General features: G+C 48.4%; 1 protein-coding gene across 14 annotated transcripts in view; it reads left to right on the plus strand.

Annotated features, from left to right (window-relative positions):
• The window catches only part of TJP1 (tight junction protein 1), a 1,155,396-nt gene that overhangs the window by 1,020,883 nt on the left and 118,136 nt on the right, over positions 1–16,377 (plus strand). For all 14 annotated transcript variants that reach the window (XM_085644067.1, XM_085644073.1, XM_085644075.1 and 11 more), the window contains one exon: positions 14,161–14,327. In XM_085644067.1, the coding sequence (XP_085500193.1) occupies positions 14,161–14,327 (167 nt within the window). The remainder of the gene's footprint in view (positions 1–14,160; positions 14,328–16,377) is intronic.

The raw sequence follows: 16,377 nt of genomic DNA on the forward strand, positions 1-16,377 counted from the left end.
CCTTTGTATATACTAGCCAGTAACCAATCAGTTAAATCTCCAAAAGAACTGCCTTTTTTTTTATCCAGAGCAAGAGAGGGATGTGATTTAAATTTTATGATGAGGAATTGAAGAAACCTGTATTATTGTTTTAGATGGACAAATGACCTTCTGAAAGAATCAAGCCAACACCTGCTAGATGCCATAAAAGTTCAATAAAAATGTCATCTAGTAGCATGACGTTAAGCAGTCATGTGTAAACCAAAAACAATGTGCAAGGTATTTGAACAGTGCATCCACAATCGAAAAAGTCCACAACAAGTTTTAAAATAAAGAGAAAATACTAAAATACGACCAAACTGATAAAAATCTCATAAGGGAAAGCAGATCTAAGAATTTATATAAATTTAAGGGAAAAACTGTGCCAAAAAAGCACAAAGCGTCAATGTTTGTTCATGGAAGTTTTAGACCGGATCCTAGGCATGATTTGAGGCTGAACGTAATGGAGTTCTGGTCGAATACAACACTTGGAAAGTCATTTTTCTGAAGAGAAGACATTAAAATGTCTTCTTGCGCAGATTGGGAGTTATATTTTTTCTCAGGTGTGCTTGGCGCCTTAAGTGGGATGAAACAGAAATTCAGTTTGATGCAGTGAAATTGATGGTCGAATACTTTTTCCTGCAGGTCTCCTTAAATCTCTGGTGCAGATCGTGGGCGCAGGGATGACATCACAAGACCTACATAGACGCTGTCCCTGCTTGATGAAGTCAGTTCTTTCTTTTTCCGTGCCAGCCTAGCGCTGATCTGGAGAGAGCTACCCCTAGCCGCTTTTTCACTAACTTTTCTCCACTTTTTGTTGACATCTTTTTCGAGTGGTAGACTCCTGGTACGTCGAGGATGTCCCAGCGTTGGACCAGCTTCAAGCCTTGCGGCTCCTACCACCGGATGATGTCCATGATGGATCCGCACCTCGTGTGAATTTGGTATCTGGAGCACGACCACGACCTGAAGTTGTGCTCCGAGTGCTGGGCCATGATCCCAAAGGCTTTGCAGGAGTGGTTCAGAAAACTGCTATAGGCCCGGCGCTCGGCTCCACGTCGTTCTCTTTCGAGGGGAAGGTCTCGAGGATGGTTGTGGAGCCCACACTCCTCGCACTTCCAAGTCGTTGGAGAGATCCTCGGGTAAGTCAGGGAAGCACAAAAAGTAATCGAAGAACCACAAGCGTTCTTTGACTTCTCCACGTCAGTCGCCGGCGCAACACAGGAATCTGAGCACAGTCGCTCGAATCCTCCGTCTCCAGAGCATACTTCTGAGACGGCTCCACACCTCCCTCCCTTTCTGGGAGCCAGGGCGTCTTCTGTCCAAATCCATAAGTCCTATGAGACTTGTACATCATATTTGGGCAGCCCGGCTCCGTCAGGGGAGTTGATCAGGGGCCCTGGGACTTTACGTCGGCGGCTTTGGCCCCAGCTCCAGAGGTTCTCCTTGGATCTAGGCCTGGACCAGGATCGATGTCGGTCGATCACACTCAACCTTCCCCCACATCGATCCCGACAACGACGCTCCCGGCGACGACCATGCCCCCGGTTGGTGCTGACCCCATCCTCATTCCCAAAGTGGACATGGAGCCAGACCGACATCGGTTCTGATGTCGGAAGAGACTTTCGTCCCTTTGTTCATTCCTGGTGTTCCTTTTGGGCCAGAAGTTCCAGTCCATTCCATTTATAAAGCACGAGGCTACCACCGACGGTGGTTTCCCGGTTCAGGAAGAGGGCTGGGAGGGGCCGCTTAAACTGACTAGCTTGAGATACCGGACTGGAGAATGGACCTGGATCTGGTCACTTTCCCTGATACTTGCTTTTTCCCCCTCTCGTGGCTATGGAGGAGGGAGCTTCCTATGCTGTTGTGGTGAGGAGGGCAGCCGAGTTCCTCGGCCTCGAGCTCCCTACAGTGGCACTCAGGATTAACATCCTGACAGAGTTGCTTCAAACTGGGGCTTCCTCTTCTGAACCCCTTTTACTGTTCAATGAAGCCCTCACAGATGTCCTTTTGGGCACCTGATCCAAGCCCAGTACAGGGGCTCCTGTGGATAGGACGATTGCCTGCAGCCACCGCCTGATCTGGGCGACCCAGCTTTCCTGAGCAAACACTTCTCCCCTGAGAGCTTGGTAGTCCAAGCCTCCTCATCAAAAGACACATTCCCTTCCGCCCCTCCCTCCAGAGGGAGAGGAGTTGGCCTAACGGATAGGGCGGTCAACCTCGAATCTGTGGAACCGGGTTCGAGTCTCGGCAATGACGCTCAACAGCCTGTGATTCTAGGCAAATCACTTAATCTCCCCGTGCCTAACAAAAATGAAGGTGTCCTCATGTAATGCAACTGGTGCTATGTAAAGCGCTCTGATACCTGATTTGGGTCAAGTTCGCGCTATATAAAACTCTGTAAAAATAAACAAAAGAAGCTGCACCATCTTGGGGAGATGTTGTTCTCTTCCTCCAGCTTGGCATTGAGGTCAGTGAATACCGCATGCTTATTGGGCCTCTACTCCCATACTACTAGGGGTACAGTCGTGCAGGTGCTGCGTCAGTGCCTGGTGGCGGCCGGGCCGTTTTCTCCCAAGCAGTGGCAGACGGGAGAGAGAGAGACAAATTCACCATACAATGTGGGCTGGATCCACCGAGTCACTCAATTGCCACGTCGCTAGCTGTTTGGCGCTACACCTGGTTGAGGAATTCTGGCTTCTCAGGGGGATGTCCAGTCTTCTTTAATGGGTATTCCCTTTGATGGCACTCACCTTTTTGGTGACAAGGCAGACTCAGCACTTGAGATCTTCAAGGATTCTCAAGCTACGGCCAGGTCCTTGGGCCGCGCGGTTACCTCACGTCCACCTCTATCTGCCTTTCTTCCCTTTTGTGGCTTCGGAAGGGGCACCCAGCCACGTCCTGTCCAGCACAGCCACAGAGTCACGCAAACTCTCCAGCCTCTGCGTGGCTGCGCACATGGGACCCAGCGTCCTCTTGGGTCGGGGAGCCAGCAGGCGGGCCAGTCCACCCTTTCTCCCCCTGCCGCAGCCTCCAAACCTTCCTAGACCGACGTATTAGGTCAATCTACGGCAAGTTGGAGGCAGGATCCCCCCTCACCTCCTCCACTGGCAATCCATCCCATCAGACAGGTGGGTTCTGCAAATAGTCTGAAGGGGCTACTCCCTCCCCTTCAAGATTACCCCTCCCTCCATGCCACCTTCTTACGGAGGATCATTTGGCACTTCTCCGCTGGTAAGTATCAGCACTCTTGGCCAAGGAAGCTATACAGTCCCTGTGCCAGAAGTAGGTCATGGTTGTTATTCCCGCTACTTTCTGGTACCCAAGAAGGACAAAGACCTGCGTCCTATCTTAGACCTCTGGGCCCTCAACTTCTTCCTCCAGTAGGAGAAGTTAAAAATGCTTACCCTAGCCCAAGTTATGTCTGTACTCAACCCAGGAGACTGGCTGGTGGCGTTGGACTTGCAGGACTCTTATTTTCAAATCCCCGTCTTGCCGGCCCACAGATGTTACCTTCGGTTCATGGTGGGCCACAAGCACGTTCAGTTCACCGTGCTCCTCTTCGGCCTTACCAGTGCCCCTCAGGTGTTAACAAATGTGATGGCGGTGGTCGCAGCTCATCTGCACAGATCAGGTGTTCCAACCTTCCCCTATCTCGAAGACTGGCTGTTGAAGGCGGCCCGCCCCAGGTGTCGTCTCCCACCTCCAGGCTACGGCTTACCTCCTGAATTTGCTGGGGTTCACTATCCACTTGCTGAAGTCACACCTGACTCCCTCTCAGATGGTCCCTTTCATGGGGCGGTTCTGGACACAGTACAGTTTTGGGCCTATCCTCCAGAGTAGCGAGTCTGGGATATTCGGGCTATGATACTGCTGTTTCAGCCTTTATTCAGGATTTCGGTGAGAATGACTGAGGCCTCATGGCCTCATGGCCTATTGCATCCTGATGGTGGATCATGACACATGGCATATGCTGGTTCTACAGTGGGGCCTGAAGTTCCAGTGGGCGCAGCATCAGGGGTATTTTTCCAAGTAGGTCCAGATCTCGAAGGGAACTGCACACCAACTGCAGTGGTGGCTCACGAACCAAGATTGGGTCAGAGGCAGACACCTCCCCCTTCCCCAACCAGATCTAACAGTGGTGACGGATGCGACTGGGATGGGGTGGCCACCTGCGAGAGGCAGAGATCAGATGCGTCTGTTTTGCGGCCTCCAAATCAAACTTTTGGAGCTCCGGGCGATCAGACTGGCACTGAAAGCATTCCTTCCCTCTCTCAGGGGAAAAGTGGTGTAATTGTTCACCGACAACACCACCGCCATGCGGTACTGAAACAAACAGGGCAGGGTGGGCTTGACGCCTTGGGACATGGCTGGAACATCAGGACATGACCCTAGTGGTTCAACACCTGGTGGGCTCCTTGAACGCCAGGGAAGAAAAACTCAGCCGTCTGTTCCCAGTCGATCATGAATGACGTCTCCATCCGGATAAGTGGCACAAGGTCTCTTTCAGCGGTGGGGAGAGCCTTGGCTAGATCTGTTTGCCTCTGAAGAGAACACACAATGTCAGAAGTTTTACGCGCTAGAGTTTCCAAGCGGCACTTTCTTGGTGCCTCTTTTCGTCCCGAGCGGAGCTTCGGCCTCCTGTATGCCTTTCCACCTGTATCACTTCTGCCCAGAGTGCTCAAGAAGTTCAAGTGCGACCGGGTTCAAGTCATTCTTGTAGATCCGGACTGGGCACGAAGAGTCTGGTACCCCGACTTTCTGAGCATGGCCATCAATTCTCCGATCAGACTTCCCTTCAGGAGGATCTTCTGTCGCAGCAGCCGGGGAGGGTTCTTCACCAGAACCAGTCCAGTATCCACCTCCTTGCGTTGAGATTGAGCAGAGGCAGTTGACAGCTTTCGACCTTCCGTCCGAAGTCTGTGATGTTACCGTGGCAGCCAGGCGTCCCTCCGCTAAAACGGTATACGCCTGTAGATGGAACAAATTTGTGGCATGTGCACAGCAAAGGCTGTTGATCCCTCTTTCTGCTCATCTTTCAGAGGTTTTTCTTGTATATACTTTCCTTGGCCCAGCAGGGTTCTGCCTTGGGCACTTTTAAAGGATATCTTGCAGCCATCTCTGCTTTTCTTTGGCTGCCAGATCAGCCTTCTTTATTCAAATCCCCTATTATTAACAGATTCTTTAAGGGCCTTACTCATCTGAACCCTCCAACCAAGATCAAACCAGAAAGTCCTGGAGGACGGAACGGGAAAAGTACCCATCCCTCCGGACTTGGCTATCCAGGCAGTAGTGTCTGGTAAATGTGTGCTAGGATGCCTATGTTGCTGTCTAACAAATGTCAAGGACTGGAACTCGACAACTGGTGTGGGTAGGCACCCTTGGGCGGACCCTTGTTTGACTTCAAGACTGTCTACTCTATACTTTTTTGTTCCCAAAAAGGACAGCTCTCTCTGGCCTATCTTAGACCTCCGGCATCTCAACAAATGCACCCTATTGGAAGATTTCCTTATCACTACCCTACAGTATTTCCTCCATCTACTCCAGACAAGGCGATTTATAATATGCTGCTCTACCTCAGGGAGGCATACTTTCACATACTCATCTACCCTGCCCACCTCTAGTACCTTCATATTGTAAGTGGACATCATTGCCATTCAGAGCAGTTCATTTCGGGGTCTTCACTGATCCATGGGTGTTCACAAAGAACCTAGTGGTGGTGGCTGCTCTCCTGCAAAGGGGGGGGCACTTGTACCCTGCCCAGCCTTACTGATTGGATGATCATGAACTCCATATGCCCATGAAACAAAAGTGCCTCGTGGGGGAAAGATCACAGACACTCGGAAGATCTAGTGTTGATAAAGGCAAGCACTCACCTCATTGATTGGACAGCATCAACTTGTTGTAGGGCAGGCCTTTCACAGACCTCTTTCCTCAAGTGACCATCACCACAAGGGTCTCTATCATAGTCTCGGGGTGCACATCTCAATGATATGACTGTTCAGCTGGTACGGCCCCTCAGCACAAGGGACACCAAATGAATCACCTAAAACTGCTAGCCATACAACTACCACTCAGCTTTCTTCCAAGTCATTCTATTGAAGTTAGTCCTCATCAAGACAGATAGCACCACAGCCATGCTTTACCTACAGAAAAAAGGCAGTATGCATTCTCGCCAGCTCACAACACTAATTCAGGGAATTTGGCATTGGGAGATCCGCCACAACATTCAACACCTAGCGGAACACCTTCTCGGGTTGGACAGTAAATGTGTAGACCTGCTCACAAGGACACATCGACAAGTCCACAAGAGAGAATTCCACTGGTGAGCCCTACAAAGGAACTTACAGTTGGGGCACCTCGCAAATAGACCTGTACGGCACCCTTAAAATACAAAAAAAAAATGCCCAAACTTCGGCTCTAGATCCCCACACCCATAGTCCATGTGCATGGCACTATAGATTAATTGGTCAAAGAGCTTGGCCTCTGCTTCTCTGCCTCTCCCACACATCACGTATGTAGTGAGTAAGATGAGACACACATCCCTGATACCTCCCACCTGGTACACAGTGTTGCTGGAAATGTCCATAAACCCCCATGAGATGTTACTGCTTAGGACGGATTATCTCTCATAGAGGCAAGGCCAGATAATACACCCATGTCCCAGGCAGCTCAGCCTAGCGAGCTGGCACCTGTGAGCTTAGGATCTGGCTGTTTAAACCTACCCCTAGAATGTGCGACTGTAGGAAAGTGCCCCTTTTTGCATGGTTGCCCCCCACGTTTTGCCTGATGTTTGATGCTTCTTCACTAGGTGTGTCCTGAGTTCCTGCTAATCAGCTACCCAGGGCCTGTGTACTTTCCCCAGAACAGTACCTTTGCTCCTACATTTGAACTCCTCTGGCCTACATATAAGTCCCATGTAAAAGGTGCAAGTAGCACCAAGGGCCTTGTAGCCAGGTAAAGTCTCTGAGAGCTGAAGCATGTATTTTTTGACCCTCAGACTCCTCTCCTGACGCATACACACTGCCAGTGCAGTCTGTGTGCCAGGGGGAGAGCCTAAAACTACAAGTCGTCATGGCACTCATCCCTGTGTGCCATACCCACCAAAACACTGCCTGTGACATGGGTCAGTCACCCCTGTAGTAGGCCTTACAGTCCTAAGGCAGGGTGCACTATACCACAGGTGAGGGCACAGTGACATGAGCCCTGTGCCATCCGCAGTTATTGTAAGTGCAGTAAAGCCATTTTTAAAACATGGGCTGGGAGCTTGGCACCCCGAACTCCGCTGCTCCATGATGGCTTTCCTGAAAATTGAGAAGTTTGGTATCGATCTTCAAAGCCCATTAAACCCACACTGATGCCAGTTTTGGATTTAATGCCAAATGCACTCAGTGGGCATCTTATAGATGCCTCTTGAAAAACGACCTAACTCTAGTGTTCTGGTTGAGTGGCTGCTCACCAGCTGCCACCCCAGACATGTTTCTGGAACCCTGGGTCGAGAGCCTCCCGCTCTCTGGGTCCTGAAACAAAGCACATCCAGGTCGGGGTGCCAAACCTCCTCCCTCAGGATGGACAGGGTCCACGAAGGGAAAGCTTCAAAGGCCTGCCGCCTTTGTAAGCTGACCTTGCCTTTTGCTGCTCTCAGCAACTGGCCCCCATCGGTTCTAACCCCCTGTTTGGGAGGGAGAATCGGCGGGACAACCAAGATAGGAGGAGAGGTGTGCCCACCTTTGCCAACTCCATTCCTCATGTGAAGGAGGCAAGGCAAAGCACAACTCTCAGTCCCCACCATATTGAAGATGGGGGAGGAGAGGGAGGGGACCCAGCCAACCAGAGAGAGGCTTATGCCCCCTTCCAACTGGATGGTGGCATAATAGTGGGTGTACCCACCCCAAGGAAGGCCCCCATTGGACCAGACGGTACCTACCTGAAACGCCCTTTAAATTTAGTATTTAGGGGCAACCCCCTAACCTTGCCTTCTCAGACAAGCAAGAAGAACCGAAGAGCAGCCCCCCAGAACTCTGAGGACTTGCCTAGCCTTCCCTGCAAAGGCTCTGTCTCCTGTGAGCACCGGACTTGCTCATGAACCAGCCTCTGGCGAATCCTTGAGTCTGCACCACTCGGCACACGATGCCCAACACCACAAGGATGCCCCCCCCCCCCAGCGAACCTGACCTAGGATCTGGTGATCCCTGACCTACCTCAAGCCTCGCAATGACACCTGCAGCCTTTACCTGGAGGGTCCCCCTAACCTGTCAAGGCACCCTATTGCAATCCATCTTACCTCTCCAGCCAGTGGTAGCCTCCAAAAAGGCTCCCTGCCCTTGCCTGCTTTCTTTGTTCCGACCGGAGATCTCCCATTTAAAACAACAGGGCACCCAACGCCTTCTCAGCACCCTGCCCCACCTGTGCTGCTGTGGGTGCATCTTGTGTGCTAACTCGAATCCTCCTTTGCCATGAGCTTAACCCTAGAAGCTTTGCTCCTTAAACCCAGTGGCTTGCCCCAGAGCAGCCACCAACCAACAGGCCCCTAGCCCCATAGCCTTACATTGGACCTCAGCACCCTGCTGCCCTAGTGCCGCTGAGGGTGCTCTTTGAGTGCACCCTTGACCCTGGGGGAACCCTTTGTAAGAAAGTGGCTCTGTATATACTGTTCCCAAATAGGTACAGTGTGCACAGAGTCCACAGTCCCCAGAGGTTTGGCAGAGGCTAAAGTTAGATATAACCTTACTCTCTAAAGTGGTACATTGGTCGAGCAGTAAGGCAGTATCAGAGGACAGTGTAAAGCATTTGTTGTACACACTCAGTCAGCAAATGGTCTCACACACTCAAGAACTGAACTCTAGGCCAATTGTTTTGTATAAAAATATATAGTTGTTTTATTTTAGAACCAACAATAGGCATCAAAATATACTTTCTCAGAATGAGATGCTTTAGTTAAATACATTCAATAGGCAATAGACTTTTGAATGCAATAGTTACAGTTGTTGCAATTGGCCACACAATTCAAACACAATTATAACATTGAGCTCAATGGGAATTTCTAAGTAAATGCAATTAATTACTTTTAGGATTACTTTTCTAACCACAGAACTGGATCCTAGATTTAGTCCTGGGACACTTCCTGGAAACAGGTGAGTAAATACGTTTTGGTTACAGGTATGATTTTTAAGGAATATTATTGTATTTTAAAAGTTGACACTTAGAAACTTTTTCACATAGAATCACCAATGTTATCCTATAGGAGGAAATTCAATTAGCAGGTAAGTAGGGTTATCGTTACTTTTTCTTGCTCAGTGTTGGATTCTGGATCCAGCACTGGTGCATCTCCTGTAAACAGTTGAAAGAAATCGTTTTGTTATACAGGCGATTTTTAAGGAATATTTGTAAGTTTCAAAAATTGACACTTAGAAGAATTTCTGGCAAAAACCAGGCAATATTATCCTATGGAGGAAAATCAAGTTAGCGGTAAGTACGGTTGTAATTTCTTTTCAGGGTCAGTGCTGGGCACCAAGATCCAGCACTGGGATCTCTCCTGATGGCAGGTGAGTAATTTCGTTTTCGTTGATCGGCTGATTTTTAGTGAATATTTTAAAGTTTAAAAACTCAACACTTCGAAGAATTTCCAAGTGAAACCAGTCAATGTTACCCTATGGATTAAAAGTGAGGGGCCTTTGGTTGGTGGCTGCTGGCAAGCAGGCCACGCATCTGTGGAAGCTGGGCTCCTGGTCACTTGATCAGGGCAAGTGGGGAAGTAGATTAGGATAGAGGTTGCACTTCCAGGGGCACTGGGGTGGCTGGGTGCAGGGTGCTTTTGAGCCATCGGGCGCTCAATGGATTTCAATGGAGAAGCTCAGTGACGAACAAAGGCTGCAAGCTCGGGGACAAAGATTCTTCAGGTGCGACCACCACTTCGAGAGGTAAGTTGGGAAGCTGTAGGTTAGGTTGGCACCCAGGAGCTGGGCACAGGGGACCGCAGGGTGCCGGGTGCAGGGGTGTCTTTTCATGTCGGGAAATCTTACCCTCAGCTGGTCGCGGTTGGAGGGGTCCCCGGTTCTGAGGTTGCAGGCGTGATCAGGAGCGTCGAGGTGGGTCCTTGGGTGCTGGATTCTGGGTCACAGTCGCCGGGGGGACGTCCTCATGGTCTTTGTCCACTCCGGCACAGGCCAGGCTTGGCGGGTGCAGTGTGTGCTGGAGTCACGGTTCCTGGTTGGCACCAGGGTCACAAAGGGCTTGTTACTTGCTTTGAGGAGAACCATTGCTCGTGGGAGTCCCAGTCTTTTTAGAGTCACAAGGCAGTCAGGTCCCCGAGGTTTTTGAGGTTGCTGACCACTGGAGACGCCGGGTTTTAGCAGGAGCAGGTTCGAGGGCCGACAGGCCTGAAGGGCTGGGGCCAAATCAGTTGGTGTCTTTCTCTTGTTAGCAGCTGCACAGCAGGTCTTGTTTCTTGTTGTTCTTGCTTGTTTCGGATTCGGGATCTGAGGAGGGAAGGTTCATGGTGCCCCTAAATACTAAATTTAGGGGCGTTACAGGTAGGTAAAGGGCAGGGACCAATGGGTCCCTTCCCTGGGGTGGATACACCCCCTACCCTGCCACTCTCCTGTGGGAGGGGGGCAGTAGCCTAGTCCTGATTGGGCAGGGCTCCCCATCTTCTAGATGGCGAGAGATCAGAGATGTGCTTCACCTTGCCTCCCCCACCTGAGGGGTGGGGTTGGCAGAGGCTGGCACACCCCTCTCCTTCCTTGGGGTTTCCTGCCAGTCTTCCCGCCAGAGTGGGGTCAGAACCGGTGGGGGCCAGTTGCTGAGTACAACAAGTGGCCTGGAGAAGCTCACAAAGGCGGCATGCCTTTGAAGCTTCCCTGCCCATCCTGGGGGAGGAGACCTAGCACCTCGCCCAGGATGTGCATTGTTGCAGGCCCAGGAGGGCAGGGGCTCTCCTACCCAGGGGTCCAGCAACATGTCTGCTGTGTGGCAGCCTAGGCAGCCTCAGAACAGACATGGATTGTAGGTTAGGTTTTAGGGGGCATCTCTAAGATGCCCTCTGGGGTGCTTGGTACATTAAATCCCACACTGGCATCAGTGTGGGTTTAATGTGCTGAGAAGTTTGATATCAAACTGCTCAATCTTCAGTGCAGCCTTAATCTTAGTGCTGTGGAGTTCGTGATGACGACCTCCTAGCACCATATACTCTTAAGGGCAGCACTGCACTTACAGTGCCCAGGCATGGACCTGGGTACTGTAGGGGTACAGGGCTCATGCCCTTGTACCCACACCACTGGCATAGTGCACCCAGCTAGAGGGGTGACTGAGGTATGCCAGGGCAGTGTGTGTGTGGGCATGGCACAAGGGGATATGTGCCATGTCAACTCTCTGTTTTGTTCTGCACCAAGACACTCATCCTGCAAAGGCAGTGTGTGTGTATCAGGGCACAGGGCCTCTAAGGGTGGGACAATAAGTGCTGCAGCCCTTAGGGGTCTTCTCTGGTCATAGGGCCCTGGGTACCTAGGGTACCATTTACCGGGGGCTGACATGTGGCCAGAGATGCCATTTGGGTTTAGGCTGTTAGGCAGTTTTTAGGGAAGGAACACAGGCCCTGGGCACCTGATTGGCAGGAGCCCAGGGCACACCAAGTGAAAGGGGGGGGAGGGGTACTGCAACAGAAACCCACTTTCTCACACCCTTGTTCTAACCCCAGAAACTAGATTAGTTACATGCAAACCGATAACCACATTTTCTCCCATTGGATTGCATTAACTGTTTTTGCTCTAAAAAAGTGCTAAGTTTTGAATTGTGTTTGTATGGAACAACTGTGTTTTAATGTTAAAGTGGTTTACTTACCTTTGTCTAGGAAATGTCCCAGTGTGATATCTAGACATAACACACTGAGTAGAAAAAGTAATCTTTAAAGAACTCCAAAAAGTAAACTCAAAAGTAAATACAACATAATGAAAACTGTCTTTAAATGTTTTACAAACCTGTAACAAAGTCTATTTCAACAAGATTGCATATTCTCATCAACCTATTTTGAAAAGTACAACTTTATTTATCTGTACCAAGTCCTGCTAGTTCTAAAAAATAAAATCTAACTAAAGAAATAGTTTTTTTATACTATTAATTGGTGTGAGTTCAGTCTCTGAGTGTGTGACATCAGTTCTTGCCTGAGTCTGTACAATATATGCTTAACAATACCCTCTGATAAAGCCTTACTGCTTTCCCACACTACCACAAATAGAGAGCAAGGTGTTATCTACTTTTATCTCTGTAAGCCTTTGGGGATCCACTAGAGACTGTGCGCAATATACCTTACTTTGGTATAGTATACACAGAGCCAGCTTCCTACAGCAACTATTCTACATAAGCACACAGACTAATCACACGGGCTACTATGCTGCATCTCCAAACACCTAGACCCCTGGAAGTTATCTGCTATCACATCTTTAGAAGTTAGGCCATTCCTATACATCAGTATGTCAGGATTCCAGTAGTCCAGGCTTTCATGGAAGGTATTAAGAGTGTCATACCTCCCACAATACTGCCTATACTTGTGTGAAACCTTATCATAATCCTCACAAGACTCATGGGGCCACCCCTTTGAACCTTTACACGTAAGGCCCTTCTAGTTAATTTCCTGGAAGGTAGCTTTCCCTGTGACCATTACTTCCCTTAGATATATTCGCAAACATTAACAGTCTTAAGAACTTTGTTTCAGACATCTGCATCAGACATACTCTAGCTGCAGCTGTTTGTTTTTTTATTTTTCCAACCACACATGCTACAAACAGAAAATGTTATACACCCTGTAAGCATCATTTCGTAGTGTGTAGTGCTTTAGATTGTCATGTGCCCACCCTCCTCACCGGAGGCCTGTGTTGATTTCAGATCTCTCCCATTTTGTCACTGGTTGACACTGCACAATGCACATAGAGCACCATGCTGTGCTTGCCTGAAACTCAATACATGTTCTCACCTGCTGTGCAAAAGACCATTTTTCAGGGTGTTGGTGCCCATGCACATTCCCTACTAGAAGAAGAGCCACAGTCCCATCTTGTGACTAGAAAAACTTCTTCGAAGAAAAACAGCTAACAAACGTCCGATCCCAGCATTAGATAGTAGGAGTATTCAGAGCATATGCATCTACTGCACTACATGCTAAAAATAGATGCTTATAGGGTAAGCAATATTTTTCTTCTGGTGAATACTTTGTTCACCTGCAGTTTCCTCACAATCCCAACTTCCTTCCTGTGCTGACGTTTGGTGCTAAGACCTAGTAAGAAGGGTCCAATTAAACTGCTGTGTTGCACTACTTTAATTGGTGAAATTCCTTTTTTTTGCCTCTAAGGGCACAGAAAACATGGAGGTGAAACTGTTATGAATGCACCTGGGTGGGGGCTTTATGGCTCCAGTAACATCACCAAGGAATCACTTCTAGTGCCAAAATGTAGTCTATCACCCCTACTGGCTTGGACAATCATGAAAGTTTCCAGTCTGCCACCCGGAGATTTCCAACATGAGATGAATATCCAGGTAGATAAGATTATCCACCAGAAAGATTTGTACTGAAGAAAAGTAACTTTTTTACATTTTCTTAAGCTCTTCATAGCCGCTCTGCCATCCTCGACTTCACCTTTTCTCGTGCTATGTGTTAAACATAGTCAGGAAATGGTAGACAGCCATAATTTAGGAGTAGGATTATTAGCATTATGGTGATTCCTAGTCAATAGGCTGCAGCCTGTTCCCAACTCACTCCATTCTGCCATTTATCAGATCCATCAAATCATACAGAACTGCTAAGGATGTGCCAAGGAAAGGGGTGCAGCTACATATACATATGCAAGTATGCATGCTACTGACAATAAAGACCTCTGTACTAATAGCCATGAGACATAGTTTCTTGCCATGCTGCTTGGTGGCTGAATACCAACAAGTTTGGAATAAGCAAGTACATGCGGGAGGAAAGTAATGGAGGCACCATAAATGTAGATTTATTTTTGTTTTTTGCTAAACTGTTGATTTTCTATTTGGAATGTAATCCCTACCCTTAAACCAAAGATGAAAATATATCACTCAATATTGAAACCTTAGTTACTAGGCAAAACCAAATGTTCCTGATGCTATCATTTTCTTTCCTTACACTTGTCACAGGGGAACAGTTTCCGATGCTGAACCTTTGGATAGACCAGTTACCGAAAAGCGCTATGAACAGGTTTCTCATGTTACTCCTCCCCCATCACAGTATAATCAGTCTTCTCAGATCATTGTAAATAACACAGTATCCCTGCCTGTTCAGCAAAAGCAGTCCATTCTGGAAGGTAAATGTTGAATTCAAAATGTTTATATTCTTTTGACTGTGTTTGACATTTAAAAACAATTTGTATCTTACAATTTGAGTTGTTAAATGCTTATTGTTTGTGAAGTGAAGGATTGTTTTGTGGTTCCAGAAGAAACGTAGAGTTTTGTATCCGGATTTAATTTTACCCATTAGAAGCTAAAACCTCAATCTTCCGTGTCAATTTTGAGGACTTTTAGAAAGAACATGTGATGTATGTAACTTGTATTGTTTTGCAAATTCACATATATTACCTTGTCTTGCATACATGTAATATATTTTTCCCATGCATTTGTTTATTCTCTTACAATAATGGCTTAAGCCCAAGTCCCTAACCATATCATTGCATAATGTTGGTAAAGTGCACACAAGAATAAAATAAAATAAATATATATATTTTCTGAACTGAAGTAACTAACTCAAGCCTTTGAGTAATTGTGACTTACGCCCCCACTATGCACAGTGTTGTCATAAATGATGTAATGTCAGATGTCATCAGTGATTTTATCAATGGTGTCATTGAACATGTGAGTGATGTAATAGGTGAGTACGTTAGCAGTGCACGACTAAGGCGCAGGTTATAGTTTATTCAGGGCTTGAGTTATGCTTAAAATATCAAGATGACCGACTGACCTCGACTAGAGCCGCTGCTGCCTCTCCCCTCTGCACCTCTTTGAAAATGCTGGGGTAGCAGTGAGCTTAACAAACAAGGGAAAATGAAGGAAAGAACTTACTTTCATTTCATGTACTTACTTTTCGATATGTCATGCGGTTGCTGAGAGCCGGGATCCCGTTTAGGACCAGGGTGAATGCTACAGTCCTGCATTTGCTGACTCGGAACACCCGCTGCCCTTCTGGTGTATCGCAGGAGTTTCTTCGCCGCTCGGACTGGGCTATGGCTCCAAGACCGGAGAAGGTAGGCAAGGCGGCTAAAGGGGGGCCGAAAGACCTCCAAATGTGTTGGCAGGCTCGGGTGGGGGGGGCCGTGGGGCTTTCAGTGCCTCCAAAGCTAAGGCTACAGCTAACGCCGGTGATACTGCCTCAGCGCGGACCGGATCAGCAGCTGGAATCTGGTCTGGATCTGGCTCGCCAAGATGGAAAACTGCAGATAGATCCTGTAGCCTTGATAGACTCACCCGAAAATAATGCAACAAGCGCATCTTTACCACAAGGACCGGAGCTTTCTCCGCTGAAGGACAGTAATTTACTAGCAATCATAACGCCCGCATTTGAAAGTGGCTGTCTAATGGATTTGACGGAGACACGAGGGGTCCAAGCGGGGGTCCAAGAGAAGAGTCGGGCAGAGTCCGCTGGAATAAGCTATAATAACCGCAATAACAATGTCGACACTGCTGTCATCAAGGGGGGACTAGTCAGCATACAGGATGACACTAATGCTATAGACAGTGACTCTAGGCAAATGCCCCAGCTCCTGGTTGCAACGGCGCTTGGCTCCCCTGAAGGAGATAAATTCTACTCACTCTACGATGATTCCGATCCCGACTCGCTAGTTTTGAGTTATTCAATTATCTCTAGCGGTACGGACTCCGGAGAATCTTCAACAGTGCAAAAAGCGCATTATAGTAAATCGACCGTGCAAAAGCGAAGAACAAGAACCAAAATAAGCCCTGTAAAAAATGCTCTGACCACAGAGAGAAATCTGGAATGGGACTATTCTGCCACAAGTATGGTGTATGAGAATACGGGGGTCGCGACAGTAGATGGTTCAGCTGCACCCCAGGGTCCTGCTGCTCCCCCCCCCCCCCCTCTCTGGACTTAATATACTGCACCCTAAAACAAATACAGGGTGAGGCCAGAATCGAAAGTAGGCGAGCGCTACAAGCAGCAAAGAAACTACAGGCCTCAATTCGCAAAGCCACAAATTATGTACTGGAATGGCCGAAAGGGTTACACAAGTGGAGGACAGGGCAGTGGCTTTGGAGGAATCGGTCGATAAACTACAGGAGTCTAAGGGGCAGCAGGAAAAACAGGCAATGGACATGTGTTGTAAGCTCGAGGATTTCGAGAATTGA

This window comes from Triturus cristatus, chromosome 3_1 (genome assembly GCF_964204655.1).
Source record: "Triturus cristatus chromosome 3_1, aTriCri1.1, whole genome shotgun sequence".
NCBI classification, from domain to species: Eukaryota; Metazoa; Chordata; class Amphibia; order Caudata; family Salamandridae; genus Triturus; species Triturus cristatus.